Source organism: Bipolaris maydis (genome assembly GCF_028858645.1).
Source record: "Bipolaris maydis strain C4 unplaced genomic scaffold PSV08scaffold_9, whole genome shotgun sequence".
Taxonomy (NCBI): Eukaryota; Fungi; Ascomycota; class Dothideomycetes; order Pleosporales; family Pleosporaceae; genus Bipolaris; species Bipolaris maydis.
The window spans coordinates 185,553-210,733 of record NW_027093865.1 but is presented as its reverse complement, the minus strand read 5'-3'; the positions used below and the strand labels follow the sequence as shown (position 1 = coordinate 210,733).

Sequence of the window (25,181 nt, the reverse complement as noted above, 5' to 3'; positions counted from 1 at the left end):
CTTTGACTGAGTGTGCGACTTCATCTCGGACATGATTGAACTTGTAGCTGAAAAATACTCTTGGTGCAAATTGCATTCCTGTCATATCCCGCATTTTAGTTTTCGTCGGCTATGACTTTGCGTTCCTTGAACTGTCAAAATCACGCGTACATCCAGATCTATCATTTTCTGGGATGATGAGCAATGCTGGGACTTTCTAAGCATAAACCGGCACAGCGACAAAGCAACTAGGACTAGACTTCATCCAAGCCTTGGCCACATTCTGCTGGTTATGACTCATTTTACTTAATTATCGCCGATAATAGCAGCTCAAGGGTTCTTTAATTCCGCTACTTTTGTCTCAAAAGCGAGCTCCTGCTTCTTCCCGAAAATTCCATGGCTGACAGTAGCAAACCCCCGGCCTCTACGAGCTCAATTGATTCATTGTTATGTCCTTCCTTTTTTAAAAAAAAATTCTTTCTTGTTGAATTGGGAGCTATCTATCGATTATCCATGCCGGTTGAGTGCGTTGCAGAAGCATTTGAGACAATAGGTCGATGCTTGTACGTCTTCCGATTCCATTCATAGTTTTGAACACGGAAGCCTAGAGATACGATTCTGGCTCATTGAAACAACAAGAAATTCAACATGATCACAATGCCTGATTTCAGGGAATATCTCTCTCGCAATACGCCGCAGTAAAGGAGTAACGGTTTTAACTGACTATAGTACGTCGTAGCTTACGGCAACAGTAATAGTTGAGTTGGGATGTTGCCATATTTCTACATTCCTTGTTTCGATCTATAAATACATTTTATCCTTCTTGCTCTCTTATGGATTTGGAAACACCAGCGATCAATCCAGCTACCAGCTTCAATGTTCTTATGATGAGAAAGTACACAAATCACCAATTCCCTTCATCTCTCGCGCCAAACTTCCTTAACCCCACCCATTTCGGCCTTTCTTCCCATCTATTGCCTACATCCTTTGTACGTGCAACTCTCCGCGGCTTCCCCCATTCTTCCATGTTCCTTTTTGAATGAAATCTCCAAAACTGCCACGATCAATCTTGCCCTCTGAAAATCTCAAACACTGGAGTACCACCTGGATGGTTCATGGACGAATTGTGTGCAATTGTACACTATATCATCCACAACAATGTATGTATAGCGGGTCTTTCTGGTCGCTTTCGTATTTTTGAGAAGTCAGAGCGAGTTGAGTAGCGGAAAAAAAAGGTAGCTCAGAATTGGGGGTATCCTGAGGGACTAATGGAAGAAGCTGCAGCTCTTGCTGGTGCAAAGATATATTGATGGGAAACGATCTAGTACGAGAGGTACTATCTTCGTCCAAGTCTTGATTTCCTGTCACTTCAATGCCTAACTGATTCGGATTGGACTCCAACTCAGTTGTCTCACCATGCATAGCTCTCAACCATCCCATGTCGTATGCCGAGTCTCACTTGCAGGTAAAGAAAGAACGTGGTCGTGATGTCTGGCTGCTATTCAATCCAGCGAATGGTTGGTCCCTTTTAAGGGGTACATAGTAAGCGGGGAAGGAAGCAGAATGGCCTTGGAAAGCACCGGAAAGCTGACAGGATAGAACTGGCTAAGTGCGGGGTGGCAGAGATGACGGAAACCGAAGTGTGGTTGTACAGTCTGCGGGGAAACCTCGTTCCACACCCACGATCCATGTAGAATTCGTCATTCAGATCGAGAATCACAAATTACTTAAAATTCCATTCGTTTTAGCCGGTCGTAGGGGTTTATCAAAGGCTTTGATGTGTCGTACTTTTCTGAAATCATAAATTGCAGACCCTGAGCTATAGCCACCGAGATCTGTAGTCTTATCTTTCATTACCGTTTTGACACCATGGCGCTTGAACGAATCGATTCTGGCACTAGCTATGACAGCAGGTCCTGGCCGTCAGTCAATGTGGCGCCAGAGCCTTATCAAGGGCCTCCTAGGAACACCGAGTCTATCAAGAATCTCAAGTGGGAAGACCACCTCCAACCAAAAAGACACGAAATCTCGGGTACAAATCCGGAATCGAAGATCCTATTTCTCGATGTGAATATCCTTGATTCTTCTGGTAGGGAGCCGTTCCGCGGAGACGTTTTGATTGAAGGTTCGTAAAAAATTGCGACGCTTCATACGATTGATGGAGAGATAGAGCTGATAGCTATGCAAAAGGGGAACGATTTACAGCGGTGGGTCAAGTACCAGACGTAGAACAACTCAAGGCGCAAGCTGGTGTCAGGGTCTTCCACGGAAAAGGACGAACGCTAATGTCAGGTTTGGGAGACGCTCACACCCATTTTACCTGGAACGGCGGTGATCTCGAGCAATTGGGAACTTTGGGGGTGGAAGAACATACACTCTTGACCATGCGGAGTGCACAATGTTTTCTCGATTCTGGTTACACGATATGCTTTGGCGCTGCGTCGGCGAAAGAGCGACTCGACGTTGTCATCAGAGATGCCATAAATGCTGGAGACATATCTGGTCCTAGATATCTTGCCAATGGGAAAGAAATGGCGCGACGTGGAGGCGAGCTTGTCGGAGGAATCACAGCTTTTGCAGACGGACCAGAGGAAATGCGGGAGGTGATCAAACACCATGTCCAGCTTGGTGTTGACAATATCAAATTGAGCATGAGTGGCGAAGAAGCAAGTGAAACCGTACTTTGTTTAACCATTGGAACTTGGAGCTAACAGTTGCCCGAAGATTACGGAGACACGATCGGCCCAGGACTGCTACTTCACCGACGAAGAGACCCAGGCATGCGTGGATGAAGCCCACAAACATGGCAAGCGTCTATGTTCTCACGCCCGTGCCCGTGACTCTGTCATCATGTCGGTCAGACATGGAATCGAAGCAATCTACCACGCCTCTTACATCGACGATAGAGGCATGCACATGCTCGAGCAAGCAAAGGCAAAACACATTGTTGCTCCAGCAATCAACTGGCTGGTATGTACATTGAATGATGCGGAAACATTTGGCTATCCAAGGGAAGCGGCAGAGGAAGCGGGATACAAACGTGAACTCGATATTGCCATTGCCGGGTTGCGGGAGATGCATCGCCGTGGTATCGTCGTTTTGCCTGGTGGCGACTACGGCTTTGCATGGACGCCGCATGGAACGTATGCACGGGATCTCGAGCACTTTGTGAAGCTCCTTGGCTTCAATAAGCACGAAGCCATCATTGCAGCGACTGCTGGGGTTGCAGCTCTATTTATGCAATCGAACGAACTAGGCAAAGTTCAACCAGGCTACTACGCCGACTGTATCCTAGTTGATGGCGATCCACTCGAGGATATAACCGTTCTACAAAACCACGATAAGCTGAACGTGATATGCATCAATGGTAGAGTACACAAAGCCGGTACAAGGGAATACATGCAGCCTTCTGTTTCGGGTCAGGACAACAATTCGCATGTCGTCGTGCCCGATCAAGAGTTCCTAACTGTCAGGAACAAGACTCAGGTTGATTCTAAACTGCACTAATTCTGGCTTAGCTCATGTGCCACTTCCATTGGAAGAACATGAGTGAATAGTTATATACGGACGGTGACTGGAAAAATTGCATTGTAAATTCAAGCCGAGTTTGTTGTCCTACGGCAATCATTTCGGTTACTTATTGCTATCGGTCTGGTCCAATATATTTTGTTGTCAAATTTCTCTCGCTCTCTTTCCCTTACGACCTCTTTGTCAATACCCTGGTGTAGCAGTATGTTATGCTCATGTCATACCACCGATCTCGATACGGGTGGTGATACTGTTACCTATTGCAAAAGAACTCCTGATGGCGTCAGCCAAAATTGGGAGTTGAAGTCTTCCAGCATGCTATTATTTCGACTGTACAATGTGTGGCAAGTTTCATCCAGCCCACATTCATTTCTTGATGGATCGGATTCAGATACTGGTTCTGGGAATATTACGCGTTGGGCGTATTCATCTTGATCCTGAACCTGCAATCTGTTATCCTGGGATTGATTTCCGCCATGCATCGTCCACGCGTCCATCATATGCCTGTAGATCTTCAGAAACTTATCCGTTACACAAATGTAAACGCGCGACGGCAAACTTACAACATATGCCGCAGAACCGGCAGAGCCTTGTTACATATGATGCTTGTTTCGGTGAGTGCCTCAAACCTTTCAGCGCACTGCTTTACCGTGGTGAGAACGTCTTCGTGAGTCAAGCCCCAAGAGCATTCGGCCAGGGCGGCGATGAGCGATACAGCTGCGTGGTACGCATGGAAGCTGCCGATGCCTCGAAGATACCATCTGAATGGAGAAAACTCATCTTTGGTGAAAGGTCAGTGTGTATATGCAATATTTTCTCTGCGCTATGCACAACTCTGGATACCGATAGACGGCATTGTTGAGAGTCCACCGCGGAACGTCTCAAGGCGTGGTTGTGAAGAAGTAACATCAACTGATGCGAATAACCTTGCAAAATACTGAGATGCACTTTATGGTATATAGGTAATGCGGCTAATCTCGATTGTGTCAGACAATCGTCATTCCAGCTGCGTTGTTCATTGAGTATCCTTTGGTCCCCTCTGCTGATCAGAGAAGAGGGAGTGTGTAGAGAGGTAGAGATCATTGAGAAGCCCATTCGACGGTCCCAAAGCCATTGTAGATGTCCCAATAATGGAATACAGGAGGGCTATCCATGATGGACATGACTGTTTGGTAAATGGATGGGTCATAGATCCAAAGGGTGCGGAGTTAAGGCAAAGTACTTTAGTGGAGCGGAGAAAGCGGAGAACACACCAATGAGCCGCAGCGAGCTGTCACCTTTTCGTCTCCCTACCCCTTCGGATTTATCCGCTGTTGCTTTACGTCATCGATGGACAGGTGACATGCATCTTTCTGATTCCATTATCGTATTGAACGCCAGTAGTGGCGGAGACCAAAGGTTTGGTATTCCAGTCTCACCTTTTTTTACTATCAATCGTGTGCATTATCACTGTTGTCTTTTTGACCAAAGTACATGATTCGCCAGATGACCTGCAAGGTTCCTCTTCTTTGCAAACACCGTCCAAGTAGATAGACTCATCTCAGTACACTTTATACTCTCTCCTTTCCTTTGCCAGTGAATGGTTGTTGCATAACATCGGCATCAAAGTCAAAAGATGAGAATCTCCACGTTGGCATAACCTGACCCTGATGCTTCACCCCTTCGATTTTTTCTTCATCGGGTAAGGGCCTATGCTTGCCATCGTACCCAGAATCAGTGCGGCATCTTTTGGTGGATGGACCGGGTTCCCCATGTCCAATGACTGGTGAGAAGGGTTCAAGATGATTTGTCTGCTGAATCGGTTGGAGGAATTCAGTGCAAACGCCAGGACCGCTGGTGGCGTTTGATTTGTTGTATGAGGTCGTGGTATGATGCATGGCGTCCTGCGACGAATGCGACGAATGCGACGAATGCGACGAATGCGACGAATCTGAGTTTCTTCTCGGCAGACTTGTTTCCTCATCATCTTGCTTATTTCCAAAGTTTGCTTGTTGGTATATCTTATTCAATTCATTTGCAGCTTTCCTTTTGAGCAGGTAGTCTCGTTGCTGAAGCAGAACGCCAGCAGGCGAGTACTGCTCTTCGTGTTCCAATCGTGCCAGCTGCACTTGCTGCCTGATCAGCTGCTGTTGCAAAGCTTGCTGTTGTAGAAACCTTTGTTGAAGCTGTCGCCGTTTCATAGAGGCATATTGTTCCGCCGTCTCGTTTATCAGCCTTGGGTTCACATAGGGATCCTGCTGCCCTGAATGCTGGTTCATTTGCCGGTAGGGTGGTGGGGGGCAGCTACGTTGTATTAGATTACCCGTCATGGGTATGCCATCTCTGGCCATGCTTTCAGTGTCCAGGGCGACGGGAGATTTTGAGATTTGAGTGGGCAACGCGTCAGGCGACTGTACTGGAATTGGCTCTTCCCAGACATGTGACGGATACTTGTCGCTTTGAAGGAATCTGGCAATACGGGTTTCCATGGTACGTTTTTTCCGCTCTTGGTCCTCCAAGTGCTTGGTCCAGTAATCGAGGAGTTCTGCCCTGATGGCTCTGAAAGCTATGACGTCTTCTTGTTCACGCGCTACCCTAGCTCGGTGCAGGAATGTGTGTCTTCCGCTTTTCAAAGTGATATCAGGCACATGGTTGGCGAATTCAGTATAGAAGTTGCGAAACTCGGTAAACATTTTGCGGATGAGTGGCTCTTGCAGAACATTTGCAGTGCCTTTGGAAGAGATCTGGCGCCTCCATTCAGTGGCGTAGGCATCAAATGCCGGTATGCCGGGTAGCAATACTGGGTGGTCGGTGGGTAAAGAGGGCACGGAGCAGAGTTCATAGTAAGCGGGCAGTGCTGATTGTATACATCCGGTTCCAGCTGCAAGAGGATATCGACCAGTTGTGCGTTCGATGGGATACATTGAATTGCTGTCTGGCCTTCCGGTGAAGACGCCACCAAGAGTCGGTTGGCGCACATTTCGTAGTCGTTCAAAGGGGCTGAAAAGTAGCTTTGAATTGGAGAGGATTTGCTCTTCTTGCCAAGCAAAGTCGGCTAGGCACAGGCGGACCTGGAGCTTGTAAAGATTCTTTGCCTTTGCCAGGATACCAGAAACAACCACGGAGATGTAGTCTGCGCACACATACACACATATATCAGAAGCAGCACTGCAACATGGACCGATGGACTCACCTCTAATGTCGTAAATCTCCACCTCTTCGTCCCAGCGAGATCTCATAGTCATGTTGGCCATGTTGGGCACATGGTGGGGATTTGCAATGGGGCAGTTCTCGAGCAATATGTCAACGGCGTAGTTTTTGGCGGATGCCCAGTCAAAATACTTGAGAAATTTCCTCTTTGCATGGTCGGCCTCATCGAACAAGAAATGCGAAGAGCCATCTGCTCGCTTGGGCTCGAGCAGGCGGCGTCCACACATGAAGGTGCCATCTTTGCGGATGTCGATTTTGAAGGTGACTGTGCTGAACAGACGGTCTTTTACTTCGTCGTGGACTTGGCGTGAGACGGTGAGAAGGTCCAAGAGTCGCATTGGAAACTTTGACCTGAGTACACGTGTTGCGCGCATGGGACTTGGGTAACTCAGGATGGACAAGCGAGCGGCTCGCTGGTCGGGTTCCTGGCTGGAGCGGTCGTGGACGGCAGCAGTGGACGAATCTATGGGCTCGGTGGGTATGAGATATCGGTATACTTCATGGCGAAGCTCGAGGGGTAGGTGTTTTAGGAAATAGCATGGTGTGCTAGGATGGCCCTGATGATGGCTGCAAAGTTCAAAGTGCGGGGGGCTCCATCGGAACAGCCTTGCACACCTACGGCCATCGTCGCCGGTGAACTGACACCATCCGGCAAGGCTTTGTTGGTCGCGGTGAAGGGCGCATGTGGGAAGGTAGGTGGGGCGCGTGTCCTTTTGAGCCTTCTTGCCGATGCTGGCGCTGCAGCGCAAGTTTGTCTTTTTGCAATAGCCCGAGCATCGCTTCAAGTAGTTTTCTGGATCTTTTTGGTTGAGAGGAGGAGGGGGAGGTTCCATGCGGGGTGGAGCGAGGCCAATGCTGGGCAGGTGTGGCTGGGGACTATTTCCGGCTTTGGCAGTAACCGTGTGGTTAGACGGCGCAGTGGTAGCAGCCATAGTCGCGGCAGAGGTCAACAGTTGAGTGCGGCACCAAACGAGACGAGTTGGACAGGGTGCTTCTTCTTTTTTTGGTTGCTGTCTGGGCAGGATGCCAGTGACTCTCAGTCGTAGGCCAAGGAGGCCAAAGGGGCTGGGGGGCGAGGATGCGAAGGTAGAGGGAGATGAAACAGGCGAGCGGGCAGGCACAGGTTGATGGGCAAGAGGTGCTGTGCAGCCCAGCTCGCGCCCGTTTGGTTACACAAGCATAGGGGGAGAGGCGAGAGAGGAGCAGGGCACGAGGGCAGCGGAAGGGGGGCGGGCGGGTGTTATGTGACGGGGTGCGGCGTGGTTGTCGGGTTGATGATGCAAATACATGTCGTAGTAAGTCTGGTTCTTCGTTTTTGCACCTTTGCTGCGTCGGCCGCTGGAAGTGCAGTGCAGTGCCCCACCATGCGCGACTACCGGGCCACCACCGCACATGGCTTACTGTCCTTGTCCTGCCCATCGTGGCTCGAGGGCGAGGCGCCTTGTGGGACGCAGGCCGTGCATTGCAATCGCCCCAATCCATCCATGAGCACGAGAGCCTCTTACTACACTACCAGCCCGTACGCTGCCCCGGCTCTGTCCAGCCTACACTAAACCGTCCCAGCATCCTTTACCCAATCAGTCTAGACCCGTGCGAGGGCCGAGGACCCTCTGTGGGGAGCATCGCAACACTAAACAGCGCTCGGTAATCTGCCCTGATCCTGGCGGGCTAGGTGGCGCCATGCACGCCGTGAATCAAGCAGCCAGCGCACTCGGAGTATTAAATAAATGCGACCAAGTAGGCACTTACTATGTACGTCTAGCGAAAAGAATACCGCCGCCTATCCTGTGCCCACACGCTTCGTAGCTCCGTTTCGCCCACTCCAGGGATACACCAAGCAAGCAGCAGCAGCAGCAGCGGCGGCGGCGGCGGCGGCGGCGGCGGCGGCGAGGCTGAGCTGCACACTCGCGCCATCTCCCACACACGGTCCGCCCATCAGCAGGCGTAGGCGTGCTTGGCTTTGTTTTGGCCTCTTTGGGCCTATCCGCCGGAGCTCACCTCTGCTCCCATCTGCAGACACACAGCTGCGGATGATGCGATACCATGGCAGAAGAGGTTTGTTTCTACCCGCGTCCTGGACATGGTCCACTCTCCCCCATCCTCCCACGAAGCTGGCTGACACCCGCTCCCCAGACTAGCCCCTTCACCACACGGCACGCCCTCTATGGCTCCGTCCATGTCGCCGCCTCCTCTCGCGACTCGGCCATCCAAGTCAGCCCAGCCAGCATCATGCAGCATCCCTTTGCTCCTGGCCGACGCTACTACATCTATCCACCCTTCATCAAGGGCCATGGCCGCTTGATACCCGCTCGTCGGACGGTGCCCTATCTGGTTGGTCTGTTTCTTGTCATCGCAGTGTTTGCATGGGCCGTCTGTTCTGCTCTGTCGGTGAGCCCGCTGCTGGGCCATCCACACCACCCGCGCCCGCCCGCACCCGCCACGGGGCTAGGACAATAAAACCCGCCTGCTGCTGGTCACGTGTCGTTTTTGGGCAACTCACAAAACTATGTATTACTACTCCCACTGTTGCGAATAGCCTGCTTGAATCCAATTTGTCGTAGGAATCCTGCCATGACTACTTGGGAAGACCAGATGTATGATTCGTCACCACTCGTGTCGCTGACAGCCATGGCACTAATGCAGTCGCCGGCTAGCTAGCTGTGCGGGGAAACTTGCCTCGGTCCAACGCGCGCCCTCACCAACTTACCCTCCTCCTTGAATACTTACTCCCGCCAATACTCCACCCGCCATGTAATCTCCGTCTAGCATTAAACAGGCTCGCGACCTGTCTCGCCTCTTCACCTCACCCCCACTCATCCCTCAGCCTTGCCGCCAACATGTCCTCTGTCAAGCCCCAAACCACGCCGCCTCCCACCTCGCACGTCCTCCTATCCTACCCTGCCGACCATGTCCTCCTTGTCACCATCAACAGAGAAAAACAGATGAACAGCATTCCGTTTGAGGGACACCTTGAAATGGGCCAAGTCTTTGACTGGTTCGATCACGAGCCTAATCTACGCGTCGCCATCGTCACTGGCGCCGGTACAAAGAGCTTCTGTGCGGGACAGGACCTGATACAGTTAGGAAAAATCCGGAGCGGACAATTAAAGGCCACCCCTGGTCTCATGAGACATCCTCTTAGTGGCTTCGGTGGGCTAAGCCGGCGCATGGGTAAGAAGCCCGTCATTGCAGCCGTCAATGGATTCGCGCTCGGAGGCGGCTTCGAAATTGTATTGGGCTGGTACGTTCTACTTGTTTTGACACACAGCTGTGCATTCCACACACACACACACACACACACACACACACACACACACACACACACACACACACACAATCAGACGTTGATTACCTCGCAGTGATATGGTGGTAGCGGCACCACATGCAACATTTGGTCTCCCAGAAGCTCTCCGTGGCATCTTCGCTGGTGCAGGAGGCCCGCCACGACTCGTCCGCAATGTTGGCCTGCCTATCGCATCCGAAATGGCCCTCACAGGGAAACCCATTACGGCACAAAGGGCCAAAGAGCTTAACCTTGTCAACCGCATATCCCCCTCAAAAGAAACCGTTGTACAAGAGGCACTCAAGCTAGCAAGTGAGATTGCTGCAATCTCACCAGACTCGGCCATTGTCACCAGAGCAGCTTTGAGAGAGGCCTGGGAGACTGGAAGCGTTGAGCGAGCCACTCAACTGGTAATCGAACAATACAACCATGGACTCAACACGAGCGAGAATGCTCTTGAGGGACTCCGGGCTTTTGCCGAGAAGCGGAAGCCAAATTGGCAACCTTCAAAGCTGTAATAAGCTCTTCACACAAAATTGTGTAGTTTTGTAAAATAACAAAAAAGGATAAAAGGGTCCCGTGGCTTACCCCCAAAAAAAGATGGCACAGATGCCATGGCCTTCTTCTATAAAGACTGCTTCAATTACTCAATCACTGTTGAACCAATTTCTCCAGGTGACAACAAAACAGCACATCTGGTTCTCGTTGGTCCGTTAGTAACGTTCATCAGCGTGCTGCGCCCATTTTCATGTCGGCAATTCATACGCATGTACCACACTTAACAGAAAACCCTTGCACGACAACTGCACTATGCCCCCAAAAACTAGAAACCCCCTTGTTAAAAGCAGGGCAATGATCGCCCCCACGATCAAGCTGACGAATAGGAACTAATCGGGCACTGTGAGGGGCCAAGAGGAGCAATTACATATGCCTCGGCAAAGCAAACTAGGGTCGGCTTCACCGGAGACTGATTGCTAACAATTCAACCACTCGTACGTTTGCTCTACACTTTTGGACCCGTATTTCGACTAAGTGACGTGATTGAAAATACCTTATCCCATCTCTATACTACATTACCACTGTCATGATGGACCCTGAGCCAAAAAATGCCGCTCCAACCCAAATATGCATTACACAGAACCGAAAGAGGCCCGCATCTGAACAGGAACGTCGAGAGAGAAAACGCGCCATTGACCGCCAGGCTCAAAGGTCCCTTCGAGTGAAGACCAAGATATACATTGCTAAGCTTGAGCGCACAATAAAGATACTACAGAGCAAGGATCATAATGACGCAACAGCTACTCTGTTGTCTGAGATTGATGCCCTACGAGCAGAGAATGAGCAGCTCAAGCACACCATCGAGAGCGTGAAGAGCCTTGTTGGGCTCAATGCGGTTTCGCAAGACGTCCTGTCAGCCAAACCTGGCCCTGTCACGGAAGACGCAAACCATTCGTCAACCGCAGCAGCAGTCGGTATGCATATCTCTACTCCTAACCCTTGATAGTTCGATACGACCGCTCATACAATATCAAAGGCGACACGCTGCCTGAGCCGCCTACCACTTGTATTGATCGTGACCCGCAACCGTCACCACTTCCTGATGTGAACCAGTCAACTTCTATCGGCCGTACAACCTCTGAAGATGACCAGAAGTGGTTTGACCAACCGGAATCTCCTGAGCAATCAGACTTCTTTCAGCCATTACCTTCATCCAATGGCCTGACCACGGTCAATCAACCCACAAAGGCGACAATTGATCTTGACGGCATGACCCTGACACCAGATCCAGACAAGCCAGTCACTCCAGATTATGACAGAGAGGTAACCCACAGTCCAGGACACCGACCTCTGTCTAGATTTGCGCCAGAGAAGAAGGCTGAAGAGATAATACAAGAGTTATTAGAAGCAGCCCCATATTCATTAATGATACAAGAGGTACTTTTGTTTTTTCCCCCTCTTTTCCTTCCCCACATCAAGCACCAAAAAAAAAAGGCCCACACAAGTGCTTTGGATCCGGCTATGAAATGCTAACGTACATTCCAAGATCTTGGGCTCAAAAGTAGTACTATCCCTTGCTCACCATTCTCCACATCGGCCGCCTTCTCCAAGCCTCACGCTGTCCGAATAAAAGACATGAAACACAATTTAGAATTCTGGGCGTACAAACCTTGACTTTTCTGCTTCTCTTGTAAACCTACTCTACTAGTATTAGACACATCTTTGTATGTGGGAAGCGTTTCACTTCTGTCAAGTAGAACAAAATCAATGTTAGAATTATTCCACTAACAACATGCAACCGCGTATCAATCATACAAAAACATCATCACATCAACACACACACACACACACAAACACACACACACACACACACACACACACACACACACACACACACACACACACACACACACACACAAAGCAAGCATGAAGTTTTATCGTCATCATTCGTGCTATCCCAACACCCACACGGGTATCAACCGACACGAAATACTTTTTTCCCCTTCTCTTTTGTACATCACACCAAAGTGATGTTAGTAGTCGTGACCTTTCATGACTCGGGTCATGATCATTCACGCCTGGCTTCCCCCACTCCTTCTCATCCTCTTCATCCTCCTCCTCCTCCTCCTCTTCCTCTTCCTCTTCCTCTCCTTCATCTTCATCTTCTTTCGTCCTCTATTAATTTTCAGAATTTTTTTTTTCCCTTTCTCAAGGTAAATTACAAGATGGCTTTCTTGAAATCATATCGTGTTGAACTCTTTCCCTCAGCACGCATACAAACATTCCACCTTGGTCTCAGGTTTCGATGCGCTGGTAGAACAAGATATACGCCACCTTGTTGTCGCGCACATTTTCTTTGAGCAGCGGTGTCCTCTTGCCCGCAGAGCTAGGTGTTGCTGCGCCGTTAGCAATACCACTCCACTTCTTGTTGCCATCCTTCTGCTTCTCAGATCCATTCACCTGGTTCCAGCCGCCTTTGTCAGGCTCCTCCTCGTCCATGTCGATCTGAGCAAAGAAGTTCTTGCTCTTCCCAGCGTCCGACTTGTGCTGCTCGAGGGCAGCAGCTAAGACCTTGGGGTCCTCTTCTGCGCCACCCTCGGCCACTTCCTCGGCGCGGATGCGACGGATGATGGTGTCATCCATACGAATCCACTCCTTTCCTTCTTGACGTCGAAGGTCAACCGTGTAATGGCCGCCGCTAGCGTTCTTGCCATGGTGGTAGACAACACCAGTAAGTCTGTACCGAGGGAAGCCGCCTTGGATCTGGTAACTTCCTCGCTTATGTGGCGGGAACACCTCTTTGGGCAGTTCCAGCTCAAGCGGGTAGCCAATCTTCTTCCAAATCTTCTGGGGCCCCTTTTCATCGTAGTGGAAACGCTTCAGGTGAAGGATCAACACTGGTGGTAGAGACTCGATGTGTACTTGCTTTGTCGATGCTTTGGCACCGCGAGCGGCGCCGTCTAGTGTTTCTAGACGTGTAAGGTTTTTGAGAGCATCAGAAATGTTGTTGATGTTTGGTTCTCCAATGTCGAGTTGGAGCGGTTGGTAGGGCTCAAGCGTGACTGAAGCTTTCTCGCCTGGCCTCTTGTACTCAGAGCGAAGTTTGCCACCGAATATCTTGGTGATGGGGCTCTCGATGTCAATAGCTCCAGAATTCTGAGTGACGGCTGTCTTTTGCTTGTGGCCGACCTCTTCCCAGCCACCATCCACGGAGCCTGTTTGTTCACTGTTTTCTGATGTGACTGTGCCTGTAGGTTGGCTCTGCTTTCCGCTCTTAATGATTTGGACACATTCGTCATGCAGTCCAGCAAGTAGAAAACCCAAAAACTCTTCGGCGTCTTCTTGCTGGCCTCTCTTCATGTTATCGAAGCGGGGTAGACGCTTGATGACGTCGTATACATATTCCGGAGCCAAAGGATCGCCATACTGCTCAATGTCGTTGCTTTTCAGTCGTAGACGTAGCTGTTCGACGGTAGCCGCAGAATCAATAAGCTTGAAGTCTCGCAGGAACATAATCATAGCATCGATAAGAGGGGTCTCAGACTTGAAACTGTGCACAGCGCGTTTGGCGACCTGGTCGAGGAAATCGTAGAACGGAACGCAGAAAAGAAGGACTTGAAGAATCTACTCTCAGGTTAGGCGAGTTCAAGCAATGGCAAACAATCAAGACATACCGAGTTCATGTAACAAAGATTGCCCGAGTTGACGAGACCACGTGGTTCAATGAAAGAGACCTTCTTTTCCGAATCGACTGAGAAGGATGCCAAGACATCTGCGAGAGTGTTGCTTTTTTGCACAACTGGTCCATTGGCAACTGGCGCAGGGGTGGTGGCTGGCGGTGCAACAGGCTGGGCTGCTTTGGTAGCATTCTTTGCCCTCAGTAGCTCTGCCCACGATTTTGGCGCAGCTGGTTTGGGCTTTTCTTCGGTATTAGGCGTGGCTTCCTCAGTTGTTGTTGTTGTTGCAGCATCGTCGATTTGCGACAACTCTGGTTGAGCCGCAGCTGGCGACTTGATGGACTGCTGCGTGGTGGAAGCTGCACTGGACGCCTTTGCGGGCTTGATCGGGACACGGGGTACGGCAGGTATGGTAGGGTTGCGGACATGCTTTTTGGCAGCAGCCGTGACGGGGGCAGCCTGTTGTGAAGCTGATGGTGTAGCCGTAGATGGAGTTGTAGACTGGGCTAGATCGACTTCTGAGGGTGGGTGTGAGGTGGAGGGGGTGTCGACTTCAGCATCAGATGGACCTGCAATTGTGGATGCCTGGGATTCCTCTGGTTCTTCCGTGGGGGTCCTGTCACCTTCTGTGTCTTCCTCGGTCTCGTTCAAGGCATCCTCCTCGACAGCCTGGTCGCGTGAGGGCAACGCCAAAGATTGCTCTTCTGTGGATACCGGGGCCCTTCGCCTTCTCTTTCCGCGCGAGGCGCGCACTGGAAAGTCTGATTCTGGCACAGAAAGCCAGGGCAGGGGCGGATAGAATGGCTTAAATGTGGTGGATTGTGGGGTGGACGGGGCTGGCGGCGTAGGCTTTGACTCAACAGCGGGCGGCGGGCTGTCGACAGTGGGAGTTTGCTGGGGCGTCGAAGAAGACGGCATATATACGTGGGGCTGCACCGAGGGAGTTGACGGCGCCTGCTGGGGGGTAGGAATGCGGGGGACGGGCGGGGTGCGTGAATGGACAATGGGAGGCGTCTGGCCCATGGCACGGTTGACTGGCGGGACCATGTGCAGATGCGACGAGACTACCACGGGCGAGGCATGCGGCTGGGGCTGGAACTGGCGCGGAGGCATGGCATACTGAGGCGGCGGCGGGGGTTGCTGGTAGGGGTACCATTGCTGCATGGGCTGCATGTGCTGGGGATAGCCGTGGGGCGGGCCATACTGCTGGAGGTGGTGGTAGGGCGCGGCATAGGGGTTGTGGTGGACGGGCGAGTGTGTCTGTGGGGGAATGTGGTGGTGGTAGTACTGCTGCTCGGCCTGCCTCCTCCCAGGCATGTAAGGGCCGGGCATCATGAGGGCTGGGCGCGGTGTTGCCTCGACAGTCGGCGCCGGCTAGGGAGCAAGCGGCCAACTTGTGAGGCAACGGGGCGGGAGACTGTGGCGGGGGCGAGGGCGATGGGGCAGCGGGAGCGGGTGCGGGCAAGGCGCGCAGGGTGGAGGAGGATATTTATTCGGATGCGGAGCGGCGTCGCGCGACTGGCGTAGGCGAAGGATGGGGTGCGGATGGGCTCGTCGACGATCGCGGGGTCATCGTATCAGGACGACATGAGCGCAGCAGAGGCTGCCCGCGACAAGAGGGAGAGAGGTTGGGATGGATGGAGAGAGGGGCGGCGTGGTGTTGGGCCTGGCGGCAATGGAAGAAGGTCGAACCGAGTCAAAGAGGTTGCTCTGCGGACGGGCGCTGCAGTCTGTGCGGAGACCCTGGCCAGCGGGCGGGCGAGGATACTCGACCAGCAGACAGAGAGGACAAGCACGCAGACCAACGCAATGGCACCGAACGACGGCTGCTTGGGATCAGATGCAACAGGCGACGTGCGTGTGCCTCGGGGCGTGTAGACAGACGCAGAGTGCCACGGCGAGCAGCAGTCAATGGCTGCCCGTCGCGGCCGCAGCTCGTCGATGCAAAGGCAAGTGGCCGGCTGGTAACGTGACGGCCGCCGGCGTCATCAACCCACGTCCTCGCCATCCGCCACTCCACCTTCTGCCTCTTGTCCCCGACCACGCACCCTCTTGGGGACCCCGACCTTCCGCAGCCCATCCACACATACACACACCACCCGCCATCCCCACTCTTCTCTCGCTCCCTGCCGTCTTCGGTCCTTCATTTTCCCCGGTCCTACACCCGCGTCATCGTCGTCGTCCTGGTCGTCGCTGGTGCTGGTGCTGTCGCGCTGTCGTGAGCCCTTAGCTGGGAGTCATGTCTAGCAACCCGCCCGCCCCGTCCTCGTCCAAGGCCTCTGCATCCACGGGCCCCGTCTCTCCCGCCCAGAGCCAGGCCCCCTCCATCAGCACCAGCAGCTTCTTTGCGCAGCCGCGGGGCAGCGGAACCTCGGCGCGGTCCTCGCCTACGCCTCGCAACAGCCAGCAGCAGAAGAAGCAGCACAAGGGCTCCAAGCGCTTCCGCCACACGGATGAGGATGCCATTGCTGAATCACTCGCCATGCGCCCCTTCAGCAACAGGAAGGGCCAGACGTCCATTACCCACCTCATGAACTTCAGCCTTCCTCCGCGCCCCTCCAACCACAACCAGTCGCACGGCCACGGAAGGAACTATCGGCGCAATCCCACATGGGGCCTCGGGTCTGGCTATCATGCCGTCGACAAAGCCCGGTAAGTGCGCTCTCTCTCTCTCTCGCCTCATCCCGACCCGTCTCCGCTAACCCGCCCAAGATATGTGCATGCCAATTACCGCTTCATCGTCGATCCTCGCGGCGACTATCGCGCTCAGAGCGTCGATGCCGATATCCACCTCGACTGGAACAATGTCTTGCAAATATTGGCATCCGAAATCTCCCAGGAAGCGTCTTGTCCCATCTGCCTCGGGATGCCAGTAGCCCCGAGGATGGCCAGGTGCGGTCACATCTTCTGTCTCCCTTGCCTCATCCGCTACATGCATTCTGAAGACGACGGGAAAGCACCAGAGAAGAGGGCGCGATCTAAAAAATGCCCACTATGCTTCGACACCATCTATGCCTCCGAAACACGCCCTGTCCGCTGGTACACTGGGCAAGAGGGCGAGGCTCCACGAGAGGGAGCCGATGTTGTCCTGCGCTTGGTGGTGAGATCAGCTGGAAGTACATTGGCCATGCCCCGCGACGGCGCCGATGCTCTGCCCAAGGACCAAGACATACCCTGGTACCATGCGGCAGAGGTAACAGACTATGCTCGTGTTATGCGAGGTGGGGAGGACTACATGCTCGAACAGCTGGATCAGGAAATTATCAAGCTCGAGCAGCAGGGCAAAGAAGACGAGGTCATGTTTGCCGAAGACAGCATGGAATGGACAAACAAGGCAATACGAAACATTCGAGAGCTCAAGGAGAAATTCAAGGGCATCGGAAACCCTCCCGAGGAGCCCGTCAAGCCTACGGAACCCAAGACGAAAAGAGCCCCAATCGTCTTTGATGACGAGGGAGCTGCACCAGACATGTACCACATCCAGAACGCTTCCAAGTCTGGCCAGGACTACACGCCACAGCAACCCGCACCCGAATCGTCGAGTACCAAAGACCGGGCCATGTCTGTTTCGTCACATTCATCTGCCACCAGTCATAGCATGTCTTTGACTCTCGCCGAGCTGCGCAACCGTCAACACCATGAGCACCATAAAACGCCCTCTGAGTATTTCTTCTACCAAGCACTACTTCATTACTATCTGTCGCCATTAGATATTCGCATTTTAAAGGCCGCCTTTGGTAATTTTGCTTCTTTCCCGTCAACAATTCTACCGCGAGTGGAGCACGTCTCCACTGGCCATGTTGTAGACGATGAACTACGGAAACGTACAAAATATCTAGCACATTTGCCATATGGCTGCGAGGTTGGATTCCTCGAGTGCGACTGGACGGATACTGTTGCCCCCGAGATTCTCGAACGATTCCGACCAGAAATTGAGAGGCGACGCAAGAAGCATACCGAGAAGGAGACAAAGGAGGAGAAGGCGCGGCAACGCGCGGAGAAGGCCGAGTATGCCGAGTTCACGTCAGCACGCAGGAGACGGCCAAGCATCACAGAGAGGTTTTCTGCGGACGACTTCCAGCCTCTGGCATCTGGAAGTGCAACAGACGCACACCCAGCTGCAGACGGCGACCATACTTCGACATCACCGCCCTGGCCGGCACGACGTGGTGATGGCTTCGCTACATTGGCTTCTCCTTCTACCAGTCCGTCGGCTCCTCGAACCGTGTGGGGCACTGCAGTCGTTGCGGGGGCATCTCCCGTGCTGGCCCCACACGACCACGCTGATGGTGACGACGGGTGGCTGCAAGATTGGGAGAAGGACTTGCTTGGGGAGGAGGACATGATTGCCCAGGCACAGGCCATGTCGTTGGCTGAGGGCGAAGAAGCGCCCAAAAAGGGTGGTGGTAAGAAGAAGAAGGGCAAGAAGATTACACTTATGAGCACAAACGTAAGGAGGGGCGCATGAGATGGTTTATTTCGTCGGCATCACTGAGTAGCATGGTGCGAAAGGGAGCAATCAAAGTCTACTGCCAATCTTGGTACAACTTGAACTGATAACCACCCATGACGTGATGAATGCCCATATCCGACTTTTGTTCACGTAATCGTACACATTGACCATTACATCAAGCAAGCACCACAAGCAGCTGAACCTCCCATTTTGATGGGCGGTCTTGAATCTTTCACCTGTGCTACCCTTCGGTTGCCGCCACCGCTGCCACTTCCAGGCCCCGCATTCCCTCGACCATGCATCCCGCCCTGGTAGCTGTGTCGCGATGGGGCCACGGGTGCAGGCCGATTATACGAGCTGCCACCTGGCGCACGAAATGGCGATCCCCGTGCAGCGGCCCATGTGTCGAGGGAGAAGAGAGTGGTAAAGTACAGGGCGAAGAAGACGATGAGTGTGTTGGTTGTGCGCGACAAGAAGGACCTGGACACTTGGTCAGTAGAGTGGCGGCATTATCGGATATGGTAGGCATACTTTGGAGCTTCCATATTTGTGCTAGAGGAGAGAGAGGGTGTGTGTGTGTATCTGTTTTTGTGCTAGAGGAGAGAGAGAGAGAAGCAGTAGTCAGGTAAAGGTGAGGTTCGTTGCCTAGAGCGGCAGGGTGCCTCAATGTTGAACAGGGATGTGGCGGTGGATCGGCGCGCATTGCGCTAATGCAGGACCGAACAGCTTCTTCTGTTTTTATTCTCCAACGTTTGACTTGCATTTGCCATTGCACACCCAGCAGAACCAGCATTACCTGAAAACCTATCACTAGTTAAGCTTTTAGAGAAGCGAGTAGCAGAAACAGCAATTTATCAAATAGCGCCAGCATGGGCAACGACCACGATACTGTTGTGGTCGACAGCAAGTCGCGCTCCAGGAATGCAAAATCCAACGAGAAAGAGAATGGAAAGGTAGTGTGAAAGTTATTTCAGTCTTAATTTGAGACTGACATGACGGCAGAAGCGAAAGACACTCGGCGACAATGATAGCCCTATGAAAAAGAGAAAGGGCGATGGACAAGAGCAGAGTGTTGAAGATATCGACACGTCAAGACCGACTGCCGTCTTCAATCCTACCAAGGGCCGTAATTGGACGGTGACGATTGCTCTTCCGGGCAGCTGGACTCTGAATGCAAAGAAACCTGATCACAAAACCATCCAGGTTGGGCGCATTGCGCGCGCAGCAGCCATCTACTGTGTCGACGAAATAGTGGTTTATGACGACGATCCAAGTAACATTGACTCCAAGGTCATTGACCAAAGGTATATTCGCAAAGGTCGCACGAAACAGCAGGTTCTAGACAGCATTTCCGAACAAGATGAAGCATGGCAGAATCCTGATCAGTTCCTGTACCATTTGTTGGCTTTTGCGGAGTGCCCTCCACATTTGAGGTATGATCGAGAGGATCCGCGGTTGAGTATCTTCAAGGAACATCAAAATCTCAAGTGGGTGGGTAATCTACCCAGCATGGACATGCCCCATCATTTAAGAAGTCATGAGTGGTGTCAGTACCGCGAGGGTGTCTTTGTAGGCTCTGCACCGGCCCCGGGCGGCACCAAGTCAAAGAAGGTAGCACAAGAAGACTATGCATACGTCAAGTGTGGTCTGCCTTATCCAATTCGCGTACCCATACCCAAAGAGGCGCCTGTGGAGCAAGGAATGCGCACCACTATAAGGTTTGCTAATTACGAAGCGCCGAAGGGCTGGCCCAATCTCTCACAACAAGACTGTGACGGTCTAGAGGCCACGGCATGTGCTGCCAGCTTACCGCGTGAGGAAGGCGGATATTATTGGGGTTACAACGTACGGCGCGCTGCCTCGCTCGGCGCAGTCTTCTCCGAGTGCGAATACCCTGGTGGCTACGACATGTCGATTGGTACCTCAGAGCGCGGACAGTCGGTGTATTCGTTTCTCTCAAATACCGGTGGAGTTTCCCCGGGTAACATGTCTGGCTCCACCGTTTCTGGGGCTCCAGAATCCTTCAACCACCTACTCATCGTATTCGGCGGTCAAGCGGGCATAGAACCAGCGGTCGCCAGTGACCCAGAACTGACTAGCAAAGGACTAGACAAATCTACAGCACACCAGCTGTTCGACGCGTGGGTGAACCTGGTGCCACGACAGGGCAGCAGGACCATCCGGACAGAGGAAGCTGTTATCATCGGGCTCGGTGCGCTCAAACCTTGGATTGACACTTTGTACGTATAAGTGAGGAGTGCGGGGAAAGGCTCGGATAAGACATGACTTGCTCCGGAGTGTGAATACATCACTAGCATCGAATACTCATCATGAATTCAAATATGGAAAGACATGGGCAAATTCCGGCGCTGCGTAGCATGGAGAAATGTGTTGAAAAATGACAAGAAGACAAGGAGAACTTTTGTATACTCGCTGAGCTACGCGCGATCCTAATCATGAAGTGGTGTGCAATCGCAGTTGATAAGTCGGAAACAGTCAACCCAACTCAAAGGCACGATAAGCGGTCAATCTGGCTGTGCCAAGGAATCGAAACCTGTGCCGAGAATGCCATAAGCTGTGGTTTATGGTACGTCATGTTTGTAGAAGAAGGCAAGCGTCGGCGAGTCTTGTGCTGACCGTTTGCCCAAGGAGTGTGTGTGTGTGTGTGTCCTACTGTATACCAGACAAAGCCCAGTCTCTCCCAAATCTTTCGCATCCTACATAGCACCACTTGCGTTGAGTGGATTATCCCGCCGCCTTCTTTTTTTTGGTTCCTTATCGGGCGTCTATTAGCATGAACGACTTAGTCCTATCAAGGAATCGCGCACATGACGACAGATTAGAAATTCCAACCCCGCTAATATGAATACGAGAAGGGACTTACTCACACCGATGTCTGAGGTCGACATGAAGACACGCTAGTCGCGTAGGTACTTGTGCTACTAGTCGCGCGGGGGCACAGCTATCGCGCCCGATTGTCAGGCTTAAGGCCGTAAGTACTAATGCAGGTCCGGATAATCGGTTCAGTGCTATGTATAGGCTGAATTACTGCATAGTACACTACTTAGTGGGACTTCGCACAGAAAACAAGCACTGGGAAAGTCACAACGGTGTCAATGTCAAAGTCGACCGAATACTTACACTACTAGTCATGTTTGTCTAAAGTCTAAATTGCTCAGGCCAGTTATTCGCTCCGATTGACGTACTATGAGCCGCTGCGTCTCGGTGGTATGATCATATTCCTGCCTTTTCTAGACTTTTGCCCGTTTCAGCACCAGGTGTTGGCGCAGCAAGTGAAAAATAGATGTGGTGATCGCAATTTTACCGCAGTTCCATGCAAACGCTGACATCAAAAGTGTAACCCTCATCAGTTGTGATTTAATCCGCTAGCCAATCACGGCTTGAGATGTAGGAATGTATACTAGCTTCATTGAGCTACAACAAAAAGTACTTGCCAACCCTGACGCCTGGCCGAGCAAAGCTTTGACATCAACGTGTACATGAAGGTGGGTATTCCCGCCAACGTTTCAACGGGTACACTAGAACGCATGACAAGACCTGAATTCAATGAGTGTCTACAATTTACGTAGCGCTTACTGTGTATGCAGCTCTCGAGCGTGCCTGGCTGTGGTGCCAGGATCCCCGTCCTGATAATCGTACCTGAAACTGGTGGTAGCTATGCATAGCACAACCTGCCTACTATGCTACCCCATCGGCCCGTTTGGGGTGGGTTGAGAACCCCTGCTTCCTGCCTACCGCCATGGTTCTGCGAAGGGGGACAAGGGGGGGTGGTTAGTTCTGTGTTCTCTCTAACACACCATGGCGGAAGCCTGTTCTCCGCATGACTCCGCCTTTCGTTCTCTACCCTTATCGCTATCTCTCGTTTCTCGTTGGCCCGTGCGCATCCAATCAACGCTCGTGTCAGCCCCAACGTGCCTTGTTGGCCGTTTGCGCAATCAAAAAAGAAGCGCCGCCACGATGGATCTGCGGGCAACCCGACACTTTGGGTCCGCTTTTTTTATCAACAACACAGGTAGTACGCGGGGCCAAGACAACACAACCATGTCCACCCGTCCACCCGTCCCACCCCCTAGACCTATATCCCGTACGTAATAATCCCGCTGGCCGTCGAGGACATGGTTCTCCACAGCAGCCGCACACGAGAGAACAGGTCCGTTTTGTTTCTTGCCCATCTTGGCAGATTGCCCGACACACCGTGACACTTCCTACTACTACTTCCTGCTAATCACGCGGGCAGAGTGACATGTTCCGTGCACATAACTCGGGTTGCTAAGGATGACATTGCAGCTGAGAAAATACGAGTGCTCAGATGGGGTACCGTCCGCATCGCCGTGTCCGGGCAGCGAGTGTAAATCGTAAGCTGGGTGATGCATCGTGAAATTAAAGGCGAGGGCCGCGTAGGCAGATGATTCTGGCGGTTGAGGGACTTGGTCAAGAAGACTGACCGTCATCCTGAGTCTCGAACAGGCTGCTGACAGATTCTGTCTTCAACATGGAGGAGAGAGAATTCCGCGACTGTTGTTTTGTTTCGAGTCTGATGGCTCATCGCGAATTCTCCACTATGTGTACACTCTACGGAATACTACCAAGTACTACAAGTTCTTATGGTTCATCATGATAATCTGAACCCCTTGATAATAATAACAGTGGTGCTATAGTTGGCCAGCCTTGGTCATAAATGCTTTTTTTATGTTTACCGTGATTTCTCTCTCTTGTACAAGCAGTGTCACATACATGGTTTTGGTTCTTCCAAGGCAAATACTTTCCTAGATACATGATGAAATCCAATCTCAGCATTCAAAATTTAAAGGTATCGATTTTGACTGAGAGGCGTGCAAGTCATTTTTCCCGTGGCAAAAGAGAGATAAGTGCAAAAGTAAATCCGAGTAGGGCTATGTAGGACTAAAGTCTCAATGGCACAATGACGCTGTACTATACTCTTTCTAAGACCATTGCAAATCATGTCCAAAGATTGGTCACCAAAGTTCAGGTAAAGTGGGGTGTTGTGATGGTAAGTAAACTCCATTGATCCTAAACTTGGCTTCGTCTAAAGCCACAAACTATATACATTCAAATACCCATGCCGTATTTCGTAGAACAAAACTCATTGATCCAGACCTTCTTCCATTGCGAGTGTTGCAAGCTATGTATCAGCATAGACTCGGCATTTAGAGGAAACCTCCTCCCTGGCATCGGGGCATAGGGAACGTGTCCTGGAAGCATGCTGCAAAGTAACCATCGATCCAGTCCATGCCATTGTAGCTCTTGTTCGAGAACGAGTCCGCCTGCCATGTTGACACAGAGCCTGTGTCTCCCATCTTGCCATGCCACACGGCACCGCTGTAGCGCGTGGTGAGTGGTCGGAAGACCCAGGCACCCCACTTGCCCTCTGGCACATCGGTGTAAAAGGTCTGGGTCAGACTGTTGGTAGTCTCCCATGTTTTAGTTACGGACATCGATGTCTTGAGGAAGTCTTCGATAATCGTAGCATCGACGCCCACGGAAACAGAAATACTGTTACTGATACTGTAGCCAGCCGCTACGGTAATCTTTGTTTCAAGTCCACCTTGAATGATCTGGCTGACTTGCACATCCCAGCCAGTGAACGTGGTCGTTTTTCCAGGGATAACGATTGAAGTGTCCCGTTTCGACAAAGAACTGCTTCTCATTTTTGCAATCTCTGCGCCAGTGTAGGTGATTAGGTTGGGTTCAAACTGACTTGGCGTTCCAACTGGATATTTGTCGACGGGGAATAGCTGGTCAAACTCTGAGCGCTTCATGACTTGGAGGCGACCGTTGCCGTGGAGGACAACATCGTCCATTGCAACAGCAATGGGGGCAGGCTGAGCTGCAGGAGCTGCAGCAGGAGCAGCGGCTGCCAGTGTGGCACCGGTTGCGATGGTAAAGAGTTGAGTAAAATGCATTGTGAAGATTGACGGTCAATAGTCGATATGTTGGCCTGCTGAAGAAGGATAGAGATGGAAGGAATGAGTGTAGATGCTCTGTGGATACTCTGGATTTGGGCTGGATGCTTCAAAACTTTATAGCATCACGAACTTGAGATGGTTATCTTAGATGTGGAAAACTACAGGGAGTAGCATTGGATTTGGTTAACTCGTCTGAGCACTGATCTGCAAAGAAACCTGATTCTTGCAGATAGACAAACCTCAGTATCCGGGGCTGTCATTTCGTGATGAAGTTTGGTGGCAGGGGTTCTTGTGATGCAAGGACCAGGCCACTATGCGGAGCATGCTCGGTGAAATACTGTTTCGCCTTGCAGGAACAGGTTATCTAGGCAACCAATTTTCCCGAACACTGCCGATTCGATCTTTTTGCAAACATGAGCTCAACGTTCGGCCCGAAGCGCATGAAGGACGCTTGCGTGACAGCCGCTTGGTGCCCTGTGCATGAAAGGGCTACCAACTGTCGTACCATAGTAGTTCCCGACTAAGAATACTACCCTAGGACACCAGTTCGGAAAAACTTCGTCCTCACGGATGATCTTGATCGTTGTCCTTGGCATAACATCGGAAGGATTGTTGTTGTGATGCCT

General features: G+C 51.7%; 8 protein-coding genes across 8 annotated transcripts; 5 read left to right on the top strand and 3 right to left on the bottom strand.

Annotated features, from left to right (window-relative positions):
• Window positions 1-1,848: 1,848 nt before the first annotated feature.
• PSV08DRAFT_182214 (uncharacterized protein) lies at window positions 1,849-3,486 on the top strand (the record flags this gene model as incomplete). The annotated part of the gene is made up of 3 exons (XM_014228094.1): window positions 1,849-2,104; window positions 2,170-2,657; window positions 2,713-3,486. 3 exons carry the CDS (start codon window positions 1,849-1,851, stop codon window positions 3,484-3,486), a joined length of 1,518 nt encoding a protein of 505 aa, XP_014083569.1.
• A 1,571-nt stretch (window positions 3,487-5,057) lies between these two features.
• Window positions 5,058-7,628, bottom strand: PSV08DRAFT_363069 (uncharacterized protein; the record flags this gene model as incomplete). Its single annotated transcript, XM_014228093.2, has 2 exons — window positions 5,058-6,619; window positions 6,680-7,628. 2 exons carry the CDS (start codon window positions 7,626-7,628, stop codon window positions 5,058-5,060), a joined length of 2,511 nt encoding a protein of 836 aa, XP_014083568.2.
• A 948-nt stretch (window positions 7,629-8,576) lies between these two features.
• On the top strand, window positions 8,577-9,259 carry PSV08DRAFT_46592 (uncharacterized protein). The gene is made up of 2 exons (XM_014228092.2): window positions 8,577-8,751; window positions 8,830-9,259. Exons 1-2 carry the CDS (start codon window positions 8,740-8,742, stop codon window positions 9,151-9,153), a joined length of 336 nt encoding a protein of 111 aa, XP_014083567.1. The 5' UTR covers window positions 8,577-8,739; the 3' UTR covers window positions 9,154-9,259.
• Window positions 9,260-9,533: 274 nt separating this feature from the next.
• PSV08DRAFT_204409 (ClpP/crotonase-like domain-containing protein) lies at window positions 9,534-10,670 on the top strand (the record flags this gene model as incomplete). Its single annotated transcript, XM_014228091.1, has 2 exons — window positions 9,534-9,937; window positions 10,056-10,670. 2 exons carry the CDS (start codon window positions 9,534-9,536, stop codon window positions 10,495-10,497), a joined length of 846 nt encoding a protein of 281 aa, XP_014083566.1. The 3' UTR covers window positions 10,498-10,670.
• Window positions 10,671-11,066: 396 nt separating this feature from the next.
• PSV08DRAFT_392048 (uncharacterized protein) lies at window positions 11,067-12,107 on the top strand (the record flags this gene model as incomplete). Its single annotated transcript, XM_066093526.1, has 3 exons — window positions 11,067-11,451; window positions 11,484-11,914; window positions 12,024-12,107. The coding sequence occupies 3 exons, from the start codon at window positions 11,067-11,069 to the stop codon at window positions 12,105-12,107; spliced, it is 900 nt and encodes a 299-aa protein (XP_065948864.1).
• Window positions 12,108-12,404: 297 nt separating this feature from the next.
• PSV08DRAFT_410397 (uncharacterized protein) lies at window positions 12,405-15,486 on the bottom strand (the record flags this gene model as incomplete). The annotated part of the gene is made up of 2 exons (XM_014228089.2): window positions 12,405-14,101; window positions 14,152-15,486. The coding sequence occupies 2 exons, from the start codon at window positions 15,484-15,486 to the stop codon at window positions 12,773-12,775; spliced, it is 2,664 nt and encodes an 887-aa protein (XP_014083564.2). The 3' UTR covers window positions 12,405-12,772.
• Window positions 15,487-16,264: 778 nt separating this feature from the next.
• PSV08DRAFT_225131 (ring finger domain-protein) lies at window positions 16,265-20,918 on the top strand. The gene is made up of 3 exons (XM_014228088.2): window positions 16,265-16,806; window positions 16,867-18,604; window positions 19,610-20,918. Exons 1-3 carry the CDS (start codon window positions 16,394-16,396, stop codon window positions 20,855-20,857), a joined length of 3,399 nt encoding a protein of 1,132 aa, XP_014083563.2. The 5' UTR covers window positions 16,265-16,393; the 3' UTR covers window positions 20,858-20,918.
• A 2,717-nt stretch (window positions 20,919-23,635) lies between these two features.
• Window positions 23,636-24,558, bottom strand: PSV08DRAFT_402640 (uncharacterized protein). Its single transcript, XM_014228085.2, has one exon. The coding sequence runs from the start codon at window positions 24,550-24,552 to the stop codon at window positions 23,797-23,799; it is 756 nt and encodes a 251-aa protein (XP_014083560.1). The 5' UTR covers window positions 24,553-24,558; the 3' UTR covers window positions 23,636-23,796.
• Between the last annotated feature and the right edge of the window lie 623 nt (window positions 24,559-25,181).